The sequence below is a fragment of the Marmota monax genome, unplaced genomic scaffold, assembly GCF_021218885.2.
Source record: "Marmota monax isolate L192 unplaced genomic scaffold, Marmota_monax_Labrador192_F-V1.1 WCK01_AAM20220418_F8-fsc00071, whole genome shotgun sequence".
In the NCBI taxonomy this organism is placed as follows: domain Eukaryota; kingdom Metazoa; phylum Chordata; class Mammalia; order Rodentia; family Sciuridae; genus Marmota; species Marmota monax.
Window position 1 is genome coordinate 6,349,764 of NW_026695217.1, and position 22,789 is coordinate 6,372,552.

The window sequence follows — 22,789 nt, forward strand, 5'->3', positions numbered from 1 at the left end:
TGCATATAAATAAATGAATAAAATAAAGGTCCATCAACAACTAAATTTTTTTTAATTTAATTTAAAAATTTTTTTAAATAAAAAGGGCTAATGATATAGGTCAGTGGCTAAGCAACCTGGGTTCATTGCCCAGTAGCACACATACACACACCAAAAGAGCACTAGTTTTTTTTTCTTTTTTTGTCCTAATATAGGCATCAGGCAGAATTTGACATGTAAAAACCTATAAAAATAAAGTACTGGTATCAGAAACAATAAAGGTTACTTTTCAAAGATGTGATTTAAATGAATTTAAATAAACTACAAGAACTCACAGTAAAAATACTAGTACATTTATCTGGGTGGGGTGGCGCATGTAATCCCACCAATTTGGGAGGCTGAGGCAGGAGGATCTGCAAGCTTGAGGCCAGCCCAGGCAACATGGTGTGACCCCATCTCAAAAAAAAAAAAAAAAGAGGAACTGGAGATATAGCTCAATGTAAAGTGGACTTGGGTTCAATCCCAGGCACCAAAAAACAAAACAAAAAACACCCCAAAGCCTCACAAATCTAGTATATTTATAAGAATACAGATTACAAATCCCACAGTTTATGGAATTCCAGTGGCAGAGTTAGAGCGTGGTTCTTATACAGATGGCAGTTTATATTTTTGTCCTACATTTACACTTCTTAAAACAGTGGCAATGAAGAGTCAAAAAAAATCTTCAGGGCTGGGGCTGTTGCTCAGTGGCAGAGTGCTTGCCTAGTATGCGTGAGGCACTGGGTTCGATCCTTAGCACCACATAAAAATTAACAAAATAAAGGCATTCTGTCCATCTACAAGGAGAAGGAGAAGGAGAAGGAGAGCTCTTTATTACTGTTAAGTCTGTGGGCGGCCAGGTGAAAGAGTTAGGAACAGTATTAGGAGGCGCAAAGCAGATGCTAGGCCCTTTACAGACTAAAGGCCAATACTGAAGATTAATCTTTGATTTTTTTTCCCCCCAGTTTTGGGGAATGAACCCAGAGACACTCTACTACAGAGTTATATCCCCAGACCTTTTTATTTTGTATTTTCAGACAGGGTCTCTCTGAGTTGCCCAGGCTGGCCCTGAACTTGTGATCCTCTTGCCTCTTAGCCTCCACAGCAGCTGGATTACTACATGTTTACACCACTATATCAGACAAATAGCAATCTTTTATGGAACATACCCAGAAGGTTTCTTAAAAAAACAAAACAGCTCAGTAAACAATGAAAAATGCAAGCTGGGCACGAGTCTATCAACAAAAACAAATCTCCCCAAAAAAACAAACAAAAACTGTAATGATTTATACAGTCTCTACTGAAATTCTAGATTGACATTTACATGCTCATTGGAACACTGAAATTCTGAACTCTTGTCTAAAAAGAAAAGTCCTGGTAGAGATAGAAATAAAGGAGGAGGATCCAAACATGTTTATCTTGTAAGCACTTGGCTTGTTCAAGTTTCTTCCTCTTTTTACAACAACAGCTCCTAACTGTGGCCTTCATGGAAATGGCAGGTGCTCAAGAAATTCAAAGAGTCTCAATCTGCCTTATTTCCCCAGTAGGGCTCCCATATCAAATTCAGGAAGTCCAGTTAAATTTGAATTTCAGTCAGACAGCAAATTGTTTTAGTATACATCTGAAATCCAAGTTTCACTGTGCATCTGGGAGTTTCATTTGCTGAATCTGACAGCAACTCAAAGGTGAAAGTCCCCAACAGATTTCTAAACTCCCAGAATAAGTTCTTTCTTGTTGGGCTTTGGGTGCAGGATGCTGGAAAACGACTGGATCTCTGGTGAGTGTCTAATCAATGCTGTTGGTCTTTCTGAAAATGTCATTTGTCCCAGGCATGTTCAGCCTTTCTAGCAAATGTGTGTTAACTGACATCCATGGGGAAAGAACTCTTGGCTTTCCTGCACTCCCCGCGCTGCACTATGTACTCCCCTTAGTACTACATCCCAAGGAGCTGACCTGGCGAGTGAGGGAAGCAGCATGGCCCATAAGCATCTAACTGTAGGCTGCGTTGAATAACAATCATGACTCTGTCCATACTAGAGAGCAGCTTTCAAAAACAAAGCAGATCTACTTTTGCCTTTTGGTCAGGTGAACCCTGCCTGCAAACTAATGCCACTGTTAATGGCTCTTAACACTCTTCTAACATCATACCAGAATACTTCACGCTGGTCCATTAGTGCTCATCCAAGAGCCTCAAAACACGTCACCACAACCTGTGACTCATACAAGATGAAGAAATCAAGGGCTTTGCCTCGTGAGGTACCCAGTATGTGGACATGGTCTGAAACAGTATGTTCTCTCTGATGCTAGGGACTAAAGTTAGATTCTCCTTTTGAGTGCTCAGAAATCACATTTTAGAATTTAATTCTCACCAGAAAAGAGAAATCACACTACTGCTTGGAAATAGAACCTTTGAAGTAAAAGCCGAGTGGGTGAAATACTGACCTACACACACAGTTCTGCTTAGAGCAGTCTACAGCTTAGATTGAAAGGAGAAAACTGGAAAAAACTCTGCCGTCTAGCAACAAGGCCAACTATCAGGTGCGAACCTCTCATGTCCCCAAAAGACAGAGGTGGAGAGCAGGAGCACCTGGGAGATGTTGATACTGGTTCACAGCCATGAATTTGGGGTAAATCTGTAAGAGGCAGAAGATGCAAACTAACTTCCGTAAAATCCATTAGGCCCATGGCTGCACTGCTACATGCCATCAGTCACTTGATATTCAGACACTGAAGAGATGAGACCTTAGCTATGACAGTTCTCACTTACCTTTTGCTCATTTAAAACAGTGACACCACAATTTTGCCACCTGAACTGGCTAAAATAGCAACTAAACATTAAAAATGAAGTTTACAGTAGCAAAACACTTTTTTAATACTCATTGTTATTATGACAGTTCAAGTAAAATTTGAAATATAAAAGACTCCAAAGAAAATTTTTCATTTTTTGGAATTATAGATTGAACCAAGGGGCACTTTACTACCAAGCTCCATCTGCAATCATTTTATTTATTTTGAGACAGAGCCTCGCTAAATTGCTGAGGTTGGTCTCAAACTTGTGGATCCTCCAGCAAAGTATAGGACATATTAAGATATCTGCACTAGCTTAATGACAACTATGAGGGGTGAACTCTGTTTTGCCGATTGGAAGATTCCAAGATCCTGACAAAGTTTTCACTAGTTGAAGTCAGGTTATAATTAAAAGAAACATTAAGCAGAAGGATGAAAAGTAACATTAAGCAGAAGGATGAACAACGTAAGGACAAGTTATATTCTTGTACTCTAGACCAGTGGTTTTCAACATTTACCCCTATGGTCCCTTTTATACTGCCTCAAAACCTTTTTTTTTTTTTTTTAAATATTGTTTAGTTATCAATGGACCTTTTTATTTTATTTATTTATATGCGGTGCTGAAAATCAAATCCAGTGCCTCACATATGCTAGGTAAGCACTCTACCACTGAGCCACAACCCCAGCCCTGTACTGCCTCAAATCTTGACACGAAATTCATAGATAACTTTACCTATATAGGACATTTTTCAGCCAATAAAATGCCCATTTCAATGAAATGAAAGAAAAATAACTAGTAAGGTAAGATGCATATCAGTATGAGAAGGTGAGCAGACATGGGTGAGGTAAGAACATGGCTGTGGCAGGGGTAAGTACTAATACTGAGTCCAGACCCCTGTCTCAAGGCTCCCTCAGTGCTTCAGCATCAATCCTACATGCACCAGGGCCTCAAACAACTCTGATTTTTCTGCTCAGTGACCAAGACTTTGACACTATGGCTGTATCCAGACACCACCAGGGACCATGTGGCCAACGATCATTCGGACAAGCTTTTAGAAAAGGGAACTGGGCTGGGGCAGACTCAAAATGCACAGTCCCTCACAGGGTCTGGGAGGCCTTGGTCCTGGCTGAGATATCTCTATTTCCACACCTGGCTAAACACACACACTGTTATCTTAATCCTCTGCTGACTGTAGCCTTGGAAAAACACCTGGCTTACCGAACCTGACTTTCTAAGTTAGGAAATGGTGAACCAGAAAGCATTTGCTATCTGATTCTGGTCTTCATCTCAGATGAAGTCTGGCCTCGCTCCGGGTCAGGAAGATGAAAAAGCAGTCAAGAGGCTTCCAATTCCTAGGCCAGCGTTTTGCTCACTGTACATGCTTCAGGAAAATGGGTTGATAGTAAGAGATCCTTGTAGGACACTGAGAGTCAGGAAAACAAATGACAGAAGTGTAGAAGATGGCCCTGTCTGAAAGCCACCATGCTCAGAGCTTCAAGGAATTTCTCCAACATCAGGCAGTTAAGCATGTTAGTAGACACATGAAATCATACGTGACTCACTTTAGATAGAAACTTTAAATGCTGCCTCATCATTCCACTACTTGGATACTCTGGATTTTATAAAATCAATTTCTTATTACTGAATATTCAGGCTAATGCTCACCTCCATTATTCACTTAATGAGTGTAAATTACTGCATCATTGAGATTTACAGTCACCCAATTAAAAAGAAAAAGTCAAAAAAGCACAAAAGGCTGAGCATGGTGGCACACGCCTATAACCCCAATGACTTGAGAGGCTGGGGCAGGAGGATCACAAGTTTGAAGCCAGCCTCAGCAACTTAGCAAAGCCCTAAGCAACTTAGCAAGACTCTTCTCAAAATAAAAAATAAAAAGGGCCAGGACATGGCTCAGTGGTTAAGTGCCCCTGGGTTCAATCCCTAGTTACCCGTAGCCACCCCAAAAAAGAAAGGAAAAAAAAGGCTTCGGATCTGATTCTGTGTATATAGCTCAGTGGTAGACTAGTTGCCAAGTAAATACAATTTGTAATGTGTGAGGCCCCTGGGTTCAATCCCATTACCACACACACACAAACACACATAGGCAAAAAAAAAAAAAAAAAAAAGTCTGGGTATGGTAGTATACACCTATAATCCCAGGAAGCTGAGGCAGGAGGATGGCAAGTTTGAGGCCAGGCTACACAACTTACCAAGACCCTTTCTTGAAAAAATAAAAAGAGTTGGAGATGTAGCTCAGTGGCAGCGCACCCCTGAGTTTAATCCCCAGTACCACAAAACAGAAAGAAAAAAAAGGAAAGGAAAAAGACAAAGCAATCCCACAGGGAAAGTTAAGAGTCAGAATTTAAGCTGGGTACAGTGGCACACACCTGTAATTTCAGTGACTCAGGAGACTGAGGGAAGAGGATCACAAGTTTGAGACCAACCAGCCTCAGCAATTTAGAGAGACCTTGTCTCAAAATACATTCATACATAAATAAAAAGGGTTGAGAATGTAGCTCATGGATAGGGTACCCCTAGGTTCAATCCCTAGTACAAAAATAAAATGTCGATTTAAAAGAGGGAAAAACTCTACAAACAGCATGATTAAGTCACAAATCAAAGAGGTGTCTTTTCAGAATATTTCCCAAATTGTACCTATAACCACTCCATGAACCAAACTATGCTGTTGCTTCTCCATCCTTCCCATTCAATGCTTCAACAGGATCCTGACCAAATGACCAAGCCAACTGAGAAGGAAAGTTACCTGCATTTAAAGTACACAGTCCCTTCATGGCTCCCATCATGCTTTCCTCTCTCCGGATTGTCCCACTCCACTCCTAACCAGAGTCCTAGCAGAACAAGAAAAAAACAAATGAGTAACAAAGGATGACAGAGGGATGCTCCACTTTCCTGCAAGTAAATAAAATTTGTAATGGAAATCACATCCCACAGACAACACTGGGGGAGGAAGAATGGGAATAGACAACTTAACCTTCTGCTCAGAACTTCAATCAAAACAGCTAAGTGCAGTGACACATGCCTGTAATCCTAGCAGCCTGGGAGGCTGAGGTAGGAGATCACAAGTTCAAAGCCAGCTTCAGCAATTTGGCAAGACTCTGTCTCAAAATACAAAATAAAAAGGACTGGGGATGTGGCTCAGTGGTTAAGCGCCCCTGGATTCAATTCCAGGTACCCAAAAGGAAAATCCTCATGTTTAGAAATTAAGCAATATTCTTCTAAATCATCTTGTGTTCCCCCCACCCCCAAAAAATCACAACATAAACTAGAAACTATTTTGAACAGAATGACATAAGATTACACGTGAAAATTTGTGGAATGCAGCCTAAAGTCGTGTCTAGATTCATAAGTTAGATGACAACTGAAAATAAATCATCTGTCTCAAAATGTTCAGGGCTAAGGTAAAACTAGAAAATCAAACCTACAGCAAGCAGGAGGAGACAGACGACAATGGAGAGAAATCAAGACAGAAAACAAACAAGACGGTCTCTTCCCTACAGCACCTCAGTCGTCTAGCAGGACAGACTTGTAGACCAGCGGCCAACATGAAGGGAAGTACGGGTGCTATGGGAGCACAGGTAAGGGTGCTTATTGGTACTGCTGTGGGGGGAAATGCAGACCAAGGCAGGGAGATCCCAGGACCTGTTGTGGGAATCAGAAATCATCCAGCACAGCTGGGGTCAGTGTTGCCCAGAGTCTGGGGCAGGAGCATGGTCAGGAAAACAAGATTAAAGGTGAGGAAAGAGGCTGAACAACTGGCTGAGGTGAGGCCTGACTAAAACTCTGGTAAAGCACTCCAAAGAGCTCGTGCCTCATCTCTCTCCTCCCAAGAACCCTGTTAATAAGCAGGGCAGAAATGATCTATTTTAAAGAATGGAAGCTCAGAGAAAACATATGACTTGCCAAATAATGACCAGACCATGGCCTAGCATGCTCAAAATACACAATCTTTTTTTTTTTTTTTTTTTTGAGAGAGAGAGAGAGAATATGAGAGTTTTTTGTTTGTTTGTTTGTTTTTTTTTTTAGTTTTCAGTGAGCATAACATCTTTATTTTATTTTTATGTGGTGCTGAGGATTGAACCCAGAGACCTGCGCATGCCAGGCAAGTACGCTACCACTTGAGCCACATCCCCAGCTCCAGATCTTTTGCTTTCTAATCCCCCCCCCCCTTTTTTTGTACCAGGGATTGAACCTAGGTGTGCTTAACCAGAGACATATCCCTAGCCCTTTTTATTTATTTATTTTTAAATTTTGAGACAGTTTCACTGAGTTGCTTAGGGCCTTGCTAAATTGCTGAGCTGGCTTTGAACTTGTGATCCTCTTGCCTCAGCCTCCCAAGCCACTGGGATTACAGGTGTGCACCACCATGCCTGGCTCTAATCCATTTTTTGTCAAATAATAAGCCGTTATGTGAGAAGTAATTATAACTATTGATGTCTTCAAGAAAATTCTCAGAATAGGTTGAGTTGATGGTTGTTAACAAGAAAGCACTTCATAAGACCATTCTTTCACCTGATGAAGAATAAGTCACTTCTCAGCTGAAGCAGGTAGAAGGGGCAAGGCCAGCCTTCACTGTGATTCCCTTAACTATCTGTTATGGTTTAGATATGAGGTATCCCCAAAAGCTCAAGTGTGAGACCATGCAAGAAACTTTAGAGGCGAATGACTCTCATGAGAACCTTAACCTAATCAGTGCATTAGCTCACTGACATGGTTAACTGGGTGGTGATAACTGGGCAGGTATGGATGGAGGAGGCAGGTCACTAGGAGTACACTTTGTAGTTATACATTTTGTCCCTGGTGAGAGAGAAGCTTTTTCTTGTTCTGCTTTCTGATTGTCAATGTCCTGAGCTGCCTTCCTCTTCCACCACGATGTTCTGCCTCACCTTGGTTCCAGAGCAATGCAGCCAGCCGGTATGGACTGAGACCTCTGAAAAAGATGAGGATGGGCAATGCCAACCTTAGCCTTGTTGTTTCTTCTGCTCCTTGGCTTCCTGGACTGACCAATTCCTGAGACAACTAACATTTTTTTTAAAGACATGTAACTACATTTAAGTGATATGGGGATAGCTCATATCTAAGTAAATCTGAGCAATTCAGACCATACACCCCCATTAAGTAGCATTGCTTATCTGATTAATTCTCTTTTAATTTCTATATTACACTCAAAAAGGCACCCCCCTAAGGGCTTTGGAATATGGACAACAGCTTATCACCAAAATAAATTTTCTATACTACAATATCTGGTATCATGTTATTTCAATGTTAGTGTAAAACAATCTCAGGCTCTTGGAAATTACAAAGCAGTTTGGTTTCAACATCACCCTACACCGTCTTGAGTTCATATCTTCCAATGCCTCTGAAGATAGCCTTTTGTTTTTATAACCTATAACTTGAGAATGTTTTCAAAGGAGCTGCAAAAACACAATTAAAAAAACACAAACACTTCAAGGAGAAAGAAAAACATAATACTGAAAGATCAAAAATCATCAACAAAAAAGGAGGGGTGGAAAATCATTAGAATAGAATAACTGAGAAAGAGTGATGAAGATGTGGCTCTGAGCTTCCTTATAGCAAGATGCAATTCTCTTGACCACTGTTAGAATCCTTTCAGTTCATTAGAAAAGATGTCCTTCCTTTTCCCTGAGCCAACAGCTCAGCTCCTGTCACAGGAGTCCCTCTGTAAGGAGCAAGCTACTCTCAGAAACAGCAGCATCATCGGTTCACAGATGTTTCACAGCAGCTGTGTCTCACATAGGCCTCAATAGGGCTCAGGGTAAAAAGCTCAGTTCTGCAAAGGCAGCTAGAGAGAGGGCCCAGAGGTTCTATGCGGCTTTCTGGTGATTTCACTTTTTACCAGAATATTAGCACTTCCTAAAGGAGAAAAACAACCCCTCTCAAAGCATGGGCACTAGAATCCACTAAGGAGCATGTTAAAAATGAGGAGTCCTTAAAAAAAAAAAAAAAAAAAAAGAGGAGTCCTAGGGCTGGGGTTGTGGCTCAGTGGTAGAGTGTTTGCCTAGCATGTATAAGGCACTGGGCTCCATTCTCAGCACTGCATGCATAAATGAATGAATGAATGAATGAATGAATGAATGAATGAATGAATAAAAGTACTGTGTCCATCTACAACTAAAAATATATTTTTTTAAAAAAATGCAAAGCTATTTTAATAACCTAAACTGCATGATTAAAAAAATTAAGTATAAAATGTACATATTATTTTATAAGAAGATGTACTTATTTATAAGAAAATGTACAGTGAGAATTTAGGGATAAAATTCTACTATGTATATAATTTAAAATGTTAAGCAATGCAGGGTGTGGTGGTACATGCCTATAATCCCAGTGACTAGGAAGGCTGAGGCAGGAGGATTGCAACTTCAAAGCCAGACTCAGCTACTTAGCAAGGCTCTAAGCAACTCAGTGAGACTGTCTCTAAAGAAAACATTAAAAAAAGAGTTAGGCTGGCTGGGGATATAGCTCAGTTGGTAGAGTGCTTGCCTAGCAAGCATAATGCTCTGGGGATTCAATCACCAGCACCAGCACCCCAAAAAAACCCCAAAACAAAAAAAAAAAAACAGGAGGGCAGGGTTAGGGGTTAGGGGTTAGGGATGTGGCTCAGTGGTTAAGCACCCCTGGGTTCAATCCCTAGTGCCAAAAAAAAAAAAAAAAAAAAGAAAGAAAGAAGAAAAACCACATTAAGCAAAAATAGCAATAAAACAAATATGGCAAAATGCTGACGATTGTTAAACAGACATGACAAGTAAACACAGGTGTTCATTACACTATTCTCCTTTTCTCTCATTTGAAAACTTATTATAATACATATAAACCCTCCTTAAATCTATTCTATTTCTAAGAATGAATCCTCCAGATACATCTCTATTCACTAAAAATGCCTGGAAACAATATCATCCTGGTAGCGATGAGTACCTCTGGACCCCAAACTATGGCCTCTACATGCTATTTGCCATTTAAAAAAACAGACCAGAAGAATGAACCTTACATTCTTGACAGCTTCCTTATCATACGAGGGCAGCTCTCGAAGCTGTAGAGGGTGCACACATCCCTGGCTTCTGACCTTCTTCCACATTCAAGGTGAGATGTGGCTAGTGAACCATCCCACATCACTTCACTGACAATGCCAATGCCTCTTCTGCCTTTTCTTCCGATTCTAATGCTTCCTATGATTACACTAGGCCCACCTGGATGAACCAGGATAATTTTCCAATCTTAAAATCAGCCAATTAGCAAACTTAATTAATTCCACCTGCAGCCCTAACCCTCTTTGACATGTAACTTAGCATAACCACAGGTTTTGGGGACATCTTTGGAGTACTATTATCTGCCTCCCATAGCAGCCCATCTTTACCTCCATCTTAACAGTTTTCATGCATAACACTCTGCAATCTATAGTAATGCTTACCACGGGATATTATATCCAATCATAAGAATCCATTTGTAAAACATTAGAATTTGTTCTTAAGTAATTTTTTTAAATGCTTACTTATAACAATGGCTACCAATATGATCAATGACTGGTCTAATGACTGGCTTTAAATGATTGGCTTTAAACACATCAATGCATTTAGCTGCCATGATGGCCATACAACCACATCTGGTGAAATACCCCTGAGAGTAATGACTAAATGTATGTTCACTGTCTACATCTTTGTACAATTCCACCAGATGACCTCTAACATCAGAGCTCTCAAAGGGGAATACCGAGCCCTTTGTTGAGACCAGTGACTAGGAAGGCTCAGGCAGGAGGATTGCAACAGCCCACCCAATCCTTTTGCCCAATCCTTCCATAAGTACTGGTTCCAGAGTACTTCCTAATGAGCTTTCTGAACATTGAGCTTTCTGGATGCAAATCTCTACCCCATTCTGCTTTCCAAAGAACTTGGGTATTAAAAATTTCCAAGTACTGCACATTGATTCAACCTGCAGATGGCAATCTGCCTATATAATATGTACCTAGAGAATATGTATGTTCTTGGAAAGCAACAGAGTAGAAATGGCATGGGCTCTGAAGCAGACTCATATTTGAGTTCTGCTATATGGAAGTTTTGAGATCTGAGACTTGGTGTCTTCATCTGTAAACACGGGACTATAACATCCATATCTTAAGTTTGTTACTATAATATTCAAAATAAAGAGCATACATGACAGAACCTGGCACACAGTCATTATTATTTAAATGTTACTTTCTCTTCCCATTTATCAATCATCCTAGTCAAATGGGGGCAGAAGGAGGACCCCTTCTCCGTCTTACATGCTTGTTTAAAGCCTTCCATGGCAATTTCCAAGAAGGCAGAGTCACAGTGATCTACGCAGGGGTTCAAACTAAAACTTAATGCACAGCCAGTATGGTAGTGCATGCCTGTAATCCCAGCAGCTCCAGAGGCAGGAGAATTGTGAGTTCAGAGCCAGCCTCAGCAAAAAACGAGGCACTGGGGCTGGGGATGTGGCTCAAGCGGTAGCGCGCTCGCCTGGCATGCGTGCGGCCCGGGTTCGATCCTCAGCACCACATACAAACAAAGATGTTGTGTCCGCCGAAAACTAAAAAATAAATATTAAAATTCTCTCTCTCTCTCTCTCTCTCTCTCAAAAAAAAAAAGCGAGGCACTAAGCAACTTAGTGAGACCCTGTCTCTAAATAGAACACAAAAGAGGGCTGGGGATGTGGCTCAGTCATTGAGGGCCCCTGAGTTCAATCTCTAGTACATCCCCACATCCCCCACCCCACCCCCCCAAAAAAGGAAGAAGAAAAAAAAAAAACTTAATGCACATAAAAATCTTCTGGAAGGCTGTATTTTTATTTTTTGTGATGCTGAGAGTAAAATAATCCAGGGCCTTGTGCATGCTAGGCAAGCACTCTACCTCTAAGCTATAATTCCAGCCCTAGAGAACAACTTTATTTTTTTTTCATAATACCTTTATTTTATTTATTTATTTTTATGTGGTGCTGAGGATCAAACCCAGTGCCTTGCATGTGCCAGGCACTCTACTGCTGAGCCACAGCCCCACCCCGAGAACTACTTTTTTTTTTTTTTTTTTTTAGCAGTACTAGGAATAAAACCCCAAGGGCACTCTACCATTGAGCTACATCCCTAGTCCTTTTTAAGACAGGGTCTCGCTAAATTGCTGAGACTGACTTTAAACTTATAATCCTCCTGCCTCAATCTCCTGAATTATAGGCATGTATTACCATGCCTGGCCCTCAACAACTTCTTGAAACACAAAATTGCTGGGCTCTGTTCCCAGAGTATTTGTAGATATGGGGTAAAGCCCAAGAATCTACATTTCTAAGGAGTAATCAGATGAAGCTGATTCTAGTTAGGGGCCACACACTGAGAACTTCTGGTTTAAATTTCTCACTGAGTCTCCCTGTACCTACTCAGGCCAGTTCAGAACATATAGAAAATACTCAAATATTCATTGATTAAAATATGTGAATAAGTGTATATTACAAAAGTAAAAACCTAGAAAGCAATGTCCATAAGTGGAGAATAATCAAATAAATTATATACTCTATTAAATGTAACCATTAAGAAATCCGACTAGGGCAGGTATTGTGTCTACCTACAACTTAAATAAATAAATAACCCCAACTAAAATGCTTTTTATAGAAACATGAAATTATACACCAAATAAATGAAAATAGGTGACAAAAATTGCATGTATATTAGTTTACAATAAATACATTTACATATAGATTAATGGCAAAGGACTTTGTAGAAAAATTATTTATTTTTTGAGTAGCAAATTACAAGAATTCAAGACTTTTGATTGCTTAAGATTTCCTCAGATAACATTTTTGGTAGGTTTAATATAAAACAGAAGTACTAAATAATTAAATAGCGTACAATTAAACAAAACCATGTGTACCACATGATATCGTCAGCCAAATAAATCTACGTGTAAGTGTCTATAATTGGTTAATTTCCCAAAAATTGATATTAAAAAGTGCTACTGAGCTAGGTGCATTGGTGCACACCTGTAATCCCAGCAGCTACAATCTACAGCGGCTTCAGGAGGCTAAAGCAGTAGGACCTTGAGTTCAAAGCCAGTCTCAACAACTCAGTGAGATGCTGTTGCCGAATAAAATACAACAAAGGGCTGGGGATGTGTCTCAGTGGTTAAGTGCCCCTGAGTTCAATTCCTGGTACCAAAAAAAAAAAAAAAAAGTGCTACTGAGAATCCTACACAGAAAAAACTGCCCCCTTCCCACACACACCACTTACCTGCCACAGGAGGGACAACGCCAGAAAAACGCACTGTTGCATATTCTCCATTTACTTCAATTCTTTGACCAATGACATCTAATGTCAAAGTGTCACTCATTATAAGACAGCCAGAATCCAAAATGTGAGATCTAGGGGAGGAAAAAAAATCATAGCATTGAGTAAAATTTCTTTAAGAAAGCTAGAAGCAGTGAGTGGGGCACACCCATAATCCCAGAAATTTGGGAGGCTGAGACAGAAGGATCAAAGTTTGAAGCCAGCCTCTGCAACTCAGCCAGGACAAAGCAACGTACCAAGACCCTGTCTCAAAATAAAAAAAAAAAAAAAACACCAAAAGGGCTGGAAATGTAGCTCAGAGGTAAAGTGCCCTTGGGCTCGATCCCCAGTACCAAACAAAAACCAATTAAATTTAAAATACACACACATAGAATTCTAAAAATAAAGACAAGGTCTTAAAAGGTGCCTGGGTATCTAAAGTGTCAGGATGGATGAGGGTCTGCAGCTCAAGACATGTTGTGCATGCATGTAAACAGAAATGGGTATCTGGCCAGCACAGTGGCTCATACCCATAATTCCAGCAACATGGAAGGCTATAGCAGGCAGGACTGCAAGTTTGAGGCCAATCTCAGCAACCTAATGCTATCTCAAAATAAAAAGGATGTAGCTCAGGGTAACTCAGTGCCTGAGTTCAATCTCCAGTAACAAAAAAAGAAAAAAAAGAAACGGTACCTAGAAGCCATCAGAAACTAATACAGTAAGAGTGGATGAGACCGAAGGTGCATTGGGGGAAAGAAAAGAGGAACCATGGCAGAACCCCAATGAAAGGGAGAGGGAAGTAAACCCTAAGGAGTGAGATGAAGAAGAGCCAGAAAGGAAAATAGAAAGCCAGACTCTGGGGTCTTGGAACTCAAGAGGCAAAGCTTACAGAAGAGGCAGAGGAGCAACAGTGCCGGATGCTGCAGAGAGCTTGCAAGATCAGAGCTCAACAACCTTGGCTTCTTCTTGCTGGACAGATATGGTTCACAAACTCAGTCTCAGAATAAAACTTGATTTTTCTTATAAAAGGTTAGCAATGTAGCAGTGCAAGAATTTCCTTTTCCCAGGGCCTCATGCATGCCAGTGCAAGGATTTTTAGATGTATGCTACAGGTCTACTGAACAAAAGTTCTATATTTTAATAATATTATCATGTAATACATAAAGGTAATAAAAACTTAGATTGTGAATCACAGCTTCTTGGGTCATAATCATAGTTTGCTTGTATGTGGGCTACTGGAGGCTCTGGCACGACACCTGTGCACCTCTCCCACCACAGAGAATGGGAGACATTTCCTCTGCTCCTGGAATTGTCTATGTCACGTCCGCCCATATTCCAGAACAGTGTGAGCATTATCATCTCAGACTGCAGAACGTAAATTTATCAAATTTCAGTGTTAGTTCCTGTTAATCAAGTCCTCTGGCTTTCATAAAATATATTGTCCCCAATTCTTGTGAGAAAAATCCTATTTCAAATGGAGCTGAATTTATTGAAAAATGGGAGAAAAGGTACACATTTATGAATATGCCAAAATGAACCCCATTGCTACATAAAGCTATAATGTTCTAACAGAAACACTAAAAAAAAGGGGAGAGGGACAAGGTTGGGATTGTAGCTCAGTGGCAGAGTGTCTGCCTAGTCTGCGTGAGGCTCTGAGTTCAATCTCTAGCGCCAAAAAAAGAATAAAGGAAGACAGTCAGCAAGGAGCCGGAATCTCTAGATCTAGATCCAAACCTGCCCAATAGCACTGAAAAGCGAAAGCATCATTCCAGAGCCTAAACATGGTAGGAAAAGTTTGGACGATTTTGAGGTAAGATCCATGCGCTGGTAGGAACTGGTGGCAGAACCTTGAGTTTTAGGAAGTACAGAGACAGAGCTGCTAAGAGGTCTGGCCAAGGCTATGTTCAGAAGCTGAGTTCTAGTCCCTGAGGAGAGAGAATTAATAAGTAGTTGTAGAACTCCATTCCTACAAGGAATTTCCATTAACTAGAGTGCATGGAGTTATCTAATCAGAAACTCTTAAAGCCCTACCATCAGTCTGGAGCTCTGGATGGGGCTCAGCCCTAGCCTCCCACCTTGAAAACTGGGCTACCAGTGAAAAAGAATAGGGTGGTGATAAATGGGTGAGTAAAACCAAATGAGCAATTACAAGAGGAGGAAGACACTAGGAAACCATTCCACTGACACTCTTAACATGTACACATAATTCACGAATTATGAAGTTCCATGTGCTAGATCCTCTCTGATCTCCAGTAGCAATTTTTTCATTCCCACAAGCATGCTACAGCTACAGGACCAATTACATCAGCAGATATAAAATATCTATGCTTGGCCAGGCACAGTGGCGCATGCCTATAATCCCAGCAGATGGGGGAGGTGGAGGCAGGAGGATCGATTGTGAATACAAAGCCAGCCTCAGCAAAAGCAAAGCGCTAAGCAACTCAGTAAGACCCTGTCTCTAAATAAAATACAAAACAGGGCTGGGGATGTGGCTCAGTGCTCAAGTGCTCCTGAGTTCAATCTCTGGTATGCCCCCACCAAAAAAACAAAAAAGACACCTATGGTCAATCATCAAGTAGCTCTGCATTAAGTCAGTGTTTTGATGATCTTGCCCAAGCTCTTGACCCTTCAAATAATGTTTCTTGATGCTGTGATTTTTCTTTGGTGATGACTTGAAAACTGGATCCATGTCTCAAGAACTATGCCTCAGCTCCAACGCCTTTACCCTGTTTCTCTGACCAGTCAACGAGTCCCTGCTTCCTGTTGTTGAACCTACTTGATGCCATTACTGGCCCCACTGCACCTCTATGGCCCTCTGCTGACACCACCACTTACATCCTCCCTACTCCTACCTCCACTTTAGTGTTCAAACTGTCCTGAAGTTAGCTGCTCACCTAGATTTTCGGTAATTGCCTGCACTGGGGATCTGAGAGGGATCTTTTCTGTGGTGGCCAATCTGGATGCCTTGAAACCTTCATTAAACTGGGATGCCTTTTTTAAACACATGTGCTTGCTAATGAATTAAGACAGACCATTTAGTTTTGGAGTAACTCTCCTTGTTAGATTATTCTTGTCTTAAAAGAAACAGACGGGGGTGGGGTGGGGGTGGGTTGTGGCTCAATGGTAGAGCACTTGCCTAGCATGTGCGAGGCACTGGGTTCGATTCTCAGCACCACATATAAATAAATGAATAAAATAAAGATCCATCAACTTCTTTAAAAAAAAGTAAAAAAAAAAAAAAAGAAAAGAAAAGAAAAAGAAAGAAAGAAATCGGCAGGATGCGTAGCTTTATGCTTATAATCCCAGAAACTCAGGAGACTGAGAAAGGAGGATCCCAAGTTTGAGGTTAGCCTTGGCAACTTAGTGAGAGCCTGTCTTAAAATAAAAACCAAGAGGGGCTGGAGCTGTGGCTCAGTGGTAGAGTGCCTGCCTCACACATATGGGGCACTGGGTTCGATCCTCAGCAACACGTAAAAAAATAAATGAATAAATAAAGGTATTTAAAAATAAATAAATAATAACATGAAAAGGGTTGCGGGGGGCGGGGGGCGGGGGGCTGAGGTTGTGGCTCAGCAGTAGAGCGCTCGCCACGCAAGTGTGAGACCTTGGGTTCGATCCTCAGCACCACATAAAAATAAATAAGTGAAATAAAGGTATTGTGTTCAACTACAACTAAAAAGTAAATATTAAAAAAAAAAGGAGCTGGGGATGTATGTCAGTAATAGAGGACCCCTGAGTTCAGTTTCAATCCCTAAACACACTACACACACACATACACACACACGCGTGTGCATGCACATGTGCACCATGAAATCTACCCATCATCTTCTAGTATTGCCCTCTCCAACTGTGACCCACCAATGCACTCCCTTTCCAGCGGACACTGGAATATTTGAAGGACATCCTTATGTTATCATTTCTGCTCTCCCTCTACCTGTCTTATGTCTCAAACCTTTGTACCAGGTAAATATTCACAGGCCTTTAAACCATCCTCATAAGAATTGCGAGTTCTCGGGCTAGGATTATAGCTCAGTGGTTGAGTGCTTGAGTGTGAGGCACTGGATTCAGCACCACATAAAAAAAATAAATAAAATAAAGAGATTGTGCCCATCTACAACTAAAATTAAAAAAAAAAAAATTCCAAGTTCTCATCTGGGTACAGTGGTGCACATCTGTAATCCTAGAAGTTTGGGAGGTTGAGGCAAGAGGATCGGGAGTTCAAAGCCAGCCTCAGACTTAGCAAAGCATTAAGCAACTTAACAAGACTCTGTCTCTACATATATTTAATGTCTATAAAAGGGCTGGGAACGTTGCTCAGTGTTTAAGCACCTGGTATCCAAAAAAAAAAAAAAAAAAATTCCAAATTTTCCCCATAATTCATTTACAAATTCCACCGATAAATTTTAACACCCAGAAATGAAAATCATGTTACTAATGTTACATGTCACCTGTCTGGGTATACAATGGTCAGGATACAACTCACCCACCAGCATAGACTTAACAATACATTCGCCTTTCTCCCTTTGCATGGGAAAGACAGTTGCAGGAGATTAAGGTTGCAACGAAATAACACCAAAGCCATTTCTGATTACCACCATCTTCTGTCCATAACACTTAAATAAATATTTAAATTTCACTATAATTACATTACCCTAAGAATGGTTTTTACTAGTTTTAAGCACCCTTTTAATTTTCATTAACATGTATACAGATTTTATTACAACTGAGATACATACTTCCTTTATTAAACATTTTTTTTTCTTTTCTTTTTGGTACTAGAGATTGAATTCAGGGGCACCTGACTGCTGAGCCACATCCTCAGCCCTATTTTGTATTTTATTTAGATACAGGGTCTCACTGAATTGCTTAGCACCTTGCTTTATGCTGAGGCTGGCTTTGAACTTGAAATCCTGTCTCAGCCTCCTGCCGCTGGGATTACAGGCATGTGCCATCACACCTGGCTATTCTATAAACACTTTTGAACAGGGCCACAGAATCATCACATTAGTCACGACAATGTTCAAGTGTGAGCCAGGCATAGTGGTGTACATCTGTAATCTCGATGACTTAGGAGAATGAGGAGGGAGGATCTCAAGTTTGAGACAAACCTCAGCAATTTAGTGAGACTCTGTCTCAAAATAAGGTAAAAAGGGTTGGGGATATGGCTCAGTGATAGAGCACCCCTGGGTTTAATCCCCATTACCCAAAACCAGCCTGGGAATGCTGTGTCAAAGGACATATGCGTTTTACATTTGAGTACCTAATACCAAATGTCCCTTTATAATGGCAGTTCCAATTTACAATCCCATCAGGAGTATTATGAGGGAAGCTGAGTATCTCTCCTTTTATGTGAACTACCCATTCATGTACTTTGCCCATTTCCTACTGGTTTATTTATTTTTTTTTCTCATCAGTCTGATGTTCTTTTCATTGCTGTTGTTTCTTTTGTTCTCTGAGATGGGGTCTCACTAAATTGCCAAGGTTGGCCTTGAACTTGCCATCCTCCTGCCTCAGCCACCAGAGTAGCAGGAGTCACCACAGCTGGCTCCCTCACAGTCTTAATAATAACTACGATTCCTCAAATTAATTTTAAAAGACTAGAAAAGCATAGACTAAAGCAGCTATTTGCACTTACATGTTTATAGCAGCATTATTCACAAAGGGCCAAAAGATGAAAGTAACTGAAGTGTCCTTCAATAAATGAATATGGTGTGCGTGTGCGCACAAAGGAATATTATTCAGCCTTAAAAAGAAATCCTGACACCTGCTACAACATGGATGAATCTTGAGGACATTATGCTAAGTAATGCCTAGCATGTGTGAGGCACTGGATTCGGTCCTCAGCACCACATAAAAAATAAATAAATAAAATAAAGGTACGCATGCCTGTAACCCCAGCAGCTGGGGAGGCTGAGGCAGGAGGATCGCAAGTTCAAAGCCAGTCTCAGCAACAGCAAGGCACTAAGACCTTGTCTCAAATAAAAAAGGGTTGTGGATATAGCTCTGTGATAGGGCAATTGACCAGAATGTGTAAAGCCCTGGGTTCAATCCACAGTAACAAACATAGACCAAAAAAGAAAAGAACAGAAGGAAAAAAGCTATAGTGAAGATAAATCTTGCCTCAAACTGGTTTTTTTTTTTTTTTTTTTGGTACCTGGAATTGAACTCAGGGTCACTCAACCACTGAGCCATATCCCAGCCCTGTTTTGTATTTTGTTTAGAGACAGGGTCTCATTGAGTTGCTTTGTACCTCCCCACTGCTGATACTTTGAACTTGGGATCCTCCAGTCTCAGCCTCCTGAGCCCCTGTGATTACAAGGATCTGCCACTGTGTCCGGCTCTTGCCTCAATCTTTAGAGGAACTAGAGTGACCCTGATTAATTGTGATGAAGTAAATCACCAACATGTGAACACTGTAATCATAGTTGCTGAGGAGGCTAAAGCAGGAAGATTCCAAGTTGTAGACCAGTCTGCACAACTCAGCAAAACCCTGCCTCAAAAATGTAAAAAGATTAAAAAAATTAAAAAGAGCTAGGGTTGTAGCTCAGTGGTATAGCACTTGCCTGCCATGTGCATGGCCCTGGGCTGTATCCCCAATATGGGGGGGGGGGGGGGGAGGAAAAAACCCAAACATTATTGACTACTTTTTTGGTACCAGGGATTGAACCTAAGGGAACTTACTACTGAGCCACATACCCAGCCTTTTTAATTTTTTTTACTTTGAGACAGGGCCTTGCTAAATTGCGGAGGCTAGCTTTGACCTTGCAAACCTCCTGCCTCAGTCTCTTGAGCTGCTAGGATTACAGGCATGCACCAGAGAACCTGGCACATTATTGACTTTAAAAAAAAAACAACAAAACAACAACAAAAAAACTTTCTAACTGAAAATTTTTACTAACTTTTAACTGAAAGTTAGCACTTTCCTTAATTATGTACATAGACATAAAATATCACAAGTTGGATTAGCAGCATCTGTGATTCTCATCTTTAGAAATCATATTTTTATATCCTATTACAGCTGTTACAGATTTCTCAAAGTATAGTTTATATCCATCACTATTTCAAAACTAAAATATTTCTTAGAACTACTAGGCCTGAGGCAATAGCTCAGTGATACAGCGTGCCTACCATGCACAGGCCCTGGGATCCATCTCCAGTACCTGAGACAAACATAAAAAGACCTGACACCTAGATCTTGTCGCTTAATGTGTTAATAAAGAAACACATTATATTACTGTTTCAAAATATTTTGATAATTATTTCATGAAAGTAGTTACCTCTGAAATCCTATGTATTTTATTTTCTGTAATTAAACAGTCTATGAAGGAGTCTACAGGCTTTTCAGACTAAGAACTGAGAAAACTGGAGAACATGAGAGGAATTCAGGGGTTGAGTATCATCAACAAAGGAAAAATTTAAAACTAAATTATGCACTTTGCAAAGATGCTTTCATTTTATCTCAATTATGCAATATTAGTTGAAATTTTTATTATTTTTGTGATTGTTATTTTGAGATGGAGTCTTACTAATTTCCGCAGAATGACCTTGAATTTGTAATCCTCCTGCCTCAGCTTACCAACTGGCTGGGATTATGTGAGTGGGTCACTATGCCCAGACCATAACTGTTAATCTTTTTTTGTGTGTGGTGCTGGGGATTGAACCCAGGGCCTTGTGCATGCAAGGCAAGCACTCTACCAACTGAGCTGTATCCCCAGCCATAACTGTTATTCTTTAAAAGTAGAAGACCTGTTGGGTATCCCCAGCCATAACTGTTATTCTTTAAAAGTAGAAGACCTGTTGGGTATCCCCAGCCATAACTGTTATTCTTTAAAAGTAGAAGACCTGTTGTGTGTGGACTCTAATCTCAGGGCCTCAGAAGGTTGAGGCAGAATTGAAAGACTGAGGCCAGCAACGGCAATTTAGCAAGATCTTGTCTCAAAATAACAAATATAAAGGACTGGGGATGTAGCTCAGTGGTAAAGAGCCCCTCTGTTTTCAATTCCTGTATCCAAAAAAGAAAGAAAGAAAACAAAATCCCAGTCCCCATGAAGCTACTGGGGAGAAACAAGTGATAAAGAATAATGATAAGCACAATGGATCTGTTAAAGACGAAGGCCTCCCTGAGAAGGTAATATTCCAAAACCTGGAAGAGAGAGAGAAGGGATTGAATCACTGAGACCATTCCAGGCAGAGGAAAAAAGTGCAGATAGCCTGGGGGAGTGCTTGGGGAGGCAGGCCGGGAGGCAGGCCACACAGCAGTCAACAGATTAGTAGAGAGGACATCCAGCATGAAGGTCTCCAAACAGTTGGCTTTACTGAGTGAAATGGCAGATGATCTGATTTATTTTTTCAGAAGGATCTCTCTAGGGATGCTAACAGACTAAAAAGAAAAAAAAAGTTGAGTCCAGTTGGGTGTCCTTAGGCCAGGTGAGAGGTAACCGCAATCTGAACACGCAAAGAAGGTTCGGAGTGGACAGATCGTGCTGACAGCAGCTGCTGAAGCTCAAGGAGAGAAAGCTGAGTCAAAAGGACTCCCAAGCGAGTAGAGACAATTAAGTTCAATACAATAAACCTGCAATTCAAAAGGCAGACCGTCACCTTGATGGGGGGACCCCAGCGGCATATTGTTTATAACAGCACATCTCATATAAAACGAAAATGCCGGGAAAAGCCACGAAAACAAACAGCAAAGGGAGGCAGCCGGGCCTGCGCACCTGGTGAGGCGAGCGGCGGCGCCACCAGCCGCTTCAGCGGGCGGCGCTGCCACACCATGCTCCTCCCCGGCTGGCGCCGAGCGCCGTGCGATAGGCCGGTGCCGACGCGGGCTCCGGCGGGCCGGCTCTCCTAGCGGGGCGCCGACCGCGGCCGGGGACCCGCGCAGCCCCACCCTTCCCCAGCGACGGCGGCGTCCCCGCGGGCACCTCAGAGCCCGGGCTGCCGCCCGGGTAAGTCCAGGAAGGGAAAGGGCACAGGGCGGCCAGGCGAGCCCCCAGTCCGGCCTTCGCGGCCCAGCTCTCGAGGCTCACCTGCCAGCAGCAGCTGGTGGTCTCGGCGGCTGCCCCTTGACAGCGGAGGGCAGCAGAGCTTCCGGCCCCGGGCGGAAGTGCTATGGGGGATACCGGAAGTCCCGCCCCGCGGAGCGAGCGGCGGCCGCGGGAGCTGGCTGAAAACGTACAAGTGTTCCCAAGGCCAGCCCCGGCGCCGGCGCCGGACAGCGCGTTCCAATGACCGCGCATGCTCTGGCCCAAGGGCCCTCGCTACGCGGGTTGCCAGCCCTGGAGAGTCGGGCTTGACGTAGACAGGTGTGTAATACGTGGGCAGTGCGCAGTCGCGCGTGCCGGCCTCCCTAGCGGAAAAGGAAGGCCGGCTAGTAGGACCACAGGCGGGTGGAAGGCAGTGCGAGTACCGGAGACAGAACGGGAAAGCCGCCCCTGCGCACGACAGTCTCCACCGTCGCCGTTCTCGGCGGTTAAAAATCAAGAGACTGGGCTGGGGACGTGGCTCGGGTAGAGCGTTTGCCTGGCGTGCCGGGGTGACGCAACGCAACGTGGTGAGGACCCGGCAGTGACACTAGCGGAACGTCTTGCGCGGGGTCTGGAACGTGATTACAGCTCGCGACGCCGGGTTAAGCGTGAGCTGTTTTGGAGAGCTTGCCTGTCAGGAGCCGGGTCGTGGGTCGC

At 42.0% G+C, this 22,789-nt stretch overlaps 1 protein-coding gene across 10 annotated transcripts in view; it reads right to left on the reverse strand.

Moving 5' to 3' along the window:
* Tbce (tubulin folding cofactor E) overlaps positions 1-22,277 on the reverse strand; it is a 62,052-nt gene extending 39,775 nt beyond the window's left edge. For 8 of the 10 annotated variants that reach the window (XR_009225664.1, XR_009225663.1, XR_009225661.1 and 5 more), the window contains exons 1-3: positions 22,136-22,277; positions 13,074-13,204; positions 5,571-5,655 (exon numbers count right to left, since the gene is read on the reverse strand). Coding sequence is in view for 6 of the 10 variants with exons in the window: in XM_058575034.1 (XP_058431017.1) it covers positions 5,571-5,655; positions 13,074-13,173 (185 nt within the window). In the remaining 4 variants the exon portion in view is untranslated. The other 2 variants (XM_058575032.1, XM_058575031.1) reach the window with 2 other exon arrangements.
* Positions 22,278-22,789: the final 512 nt, after the last annotated feature.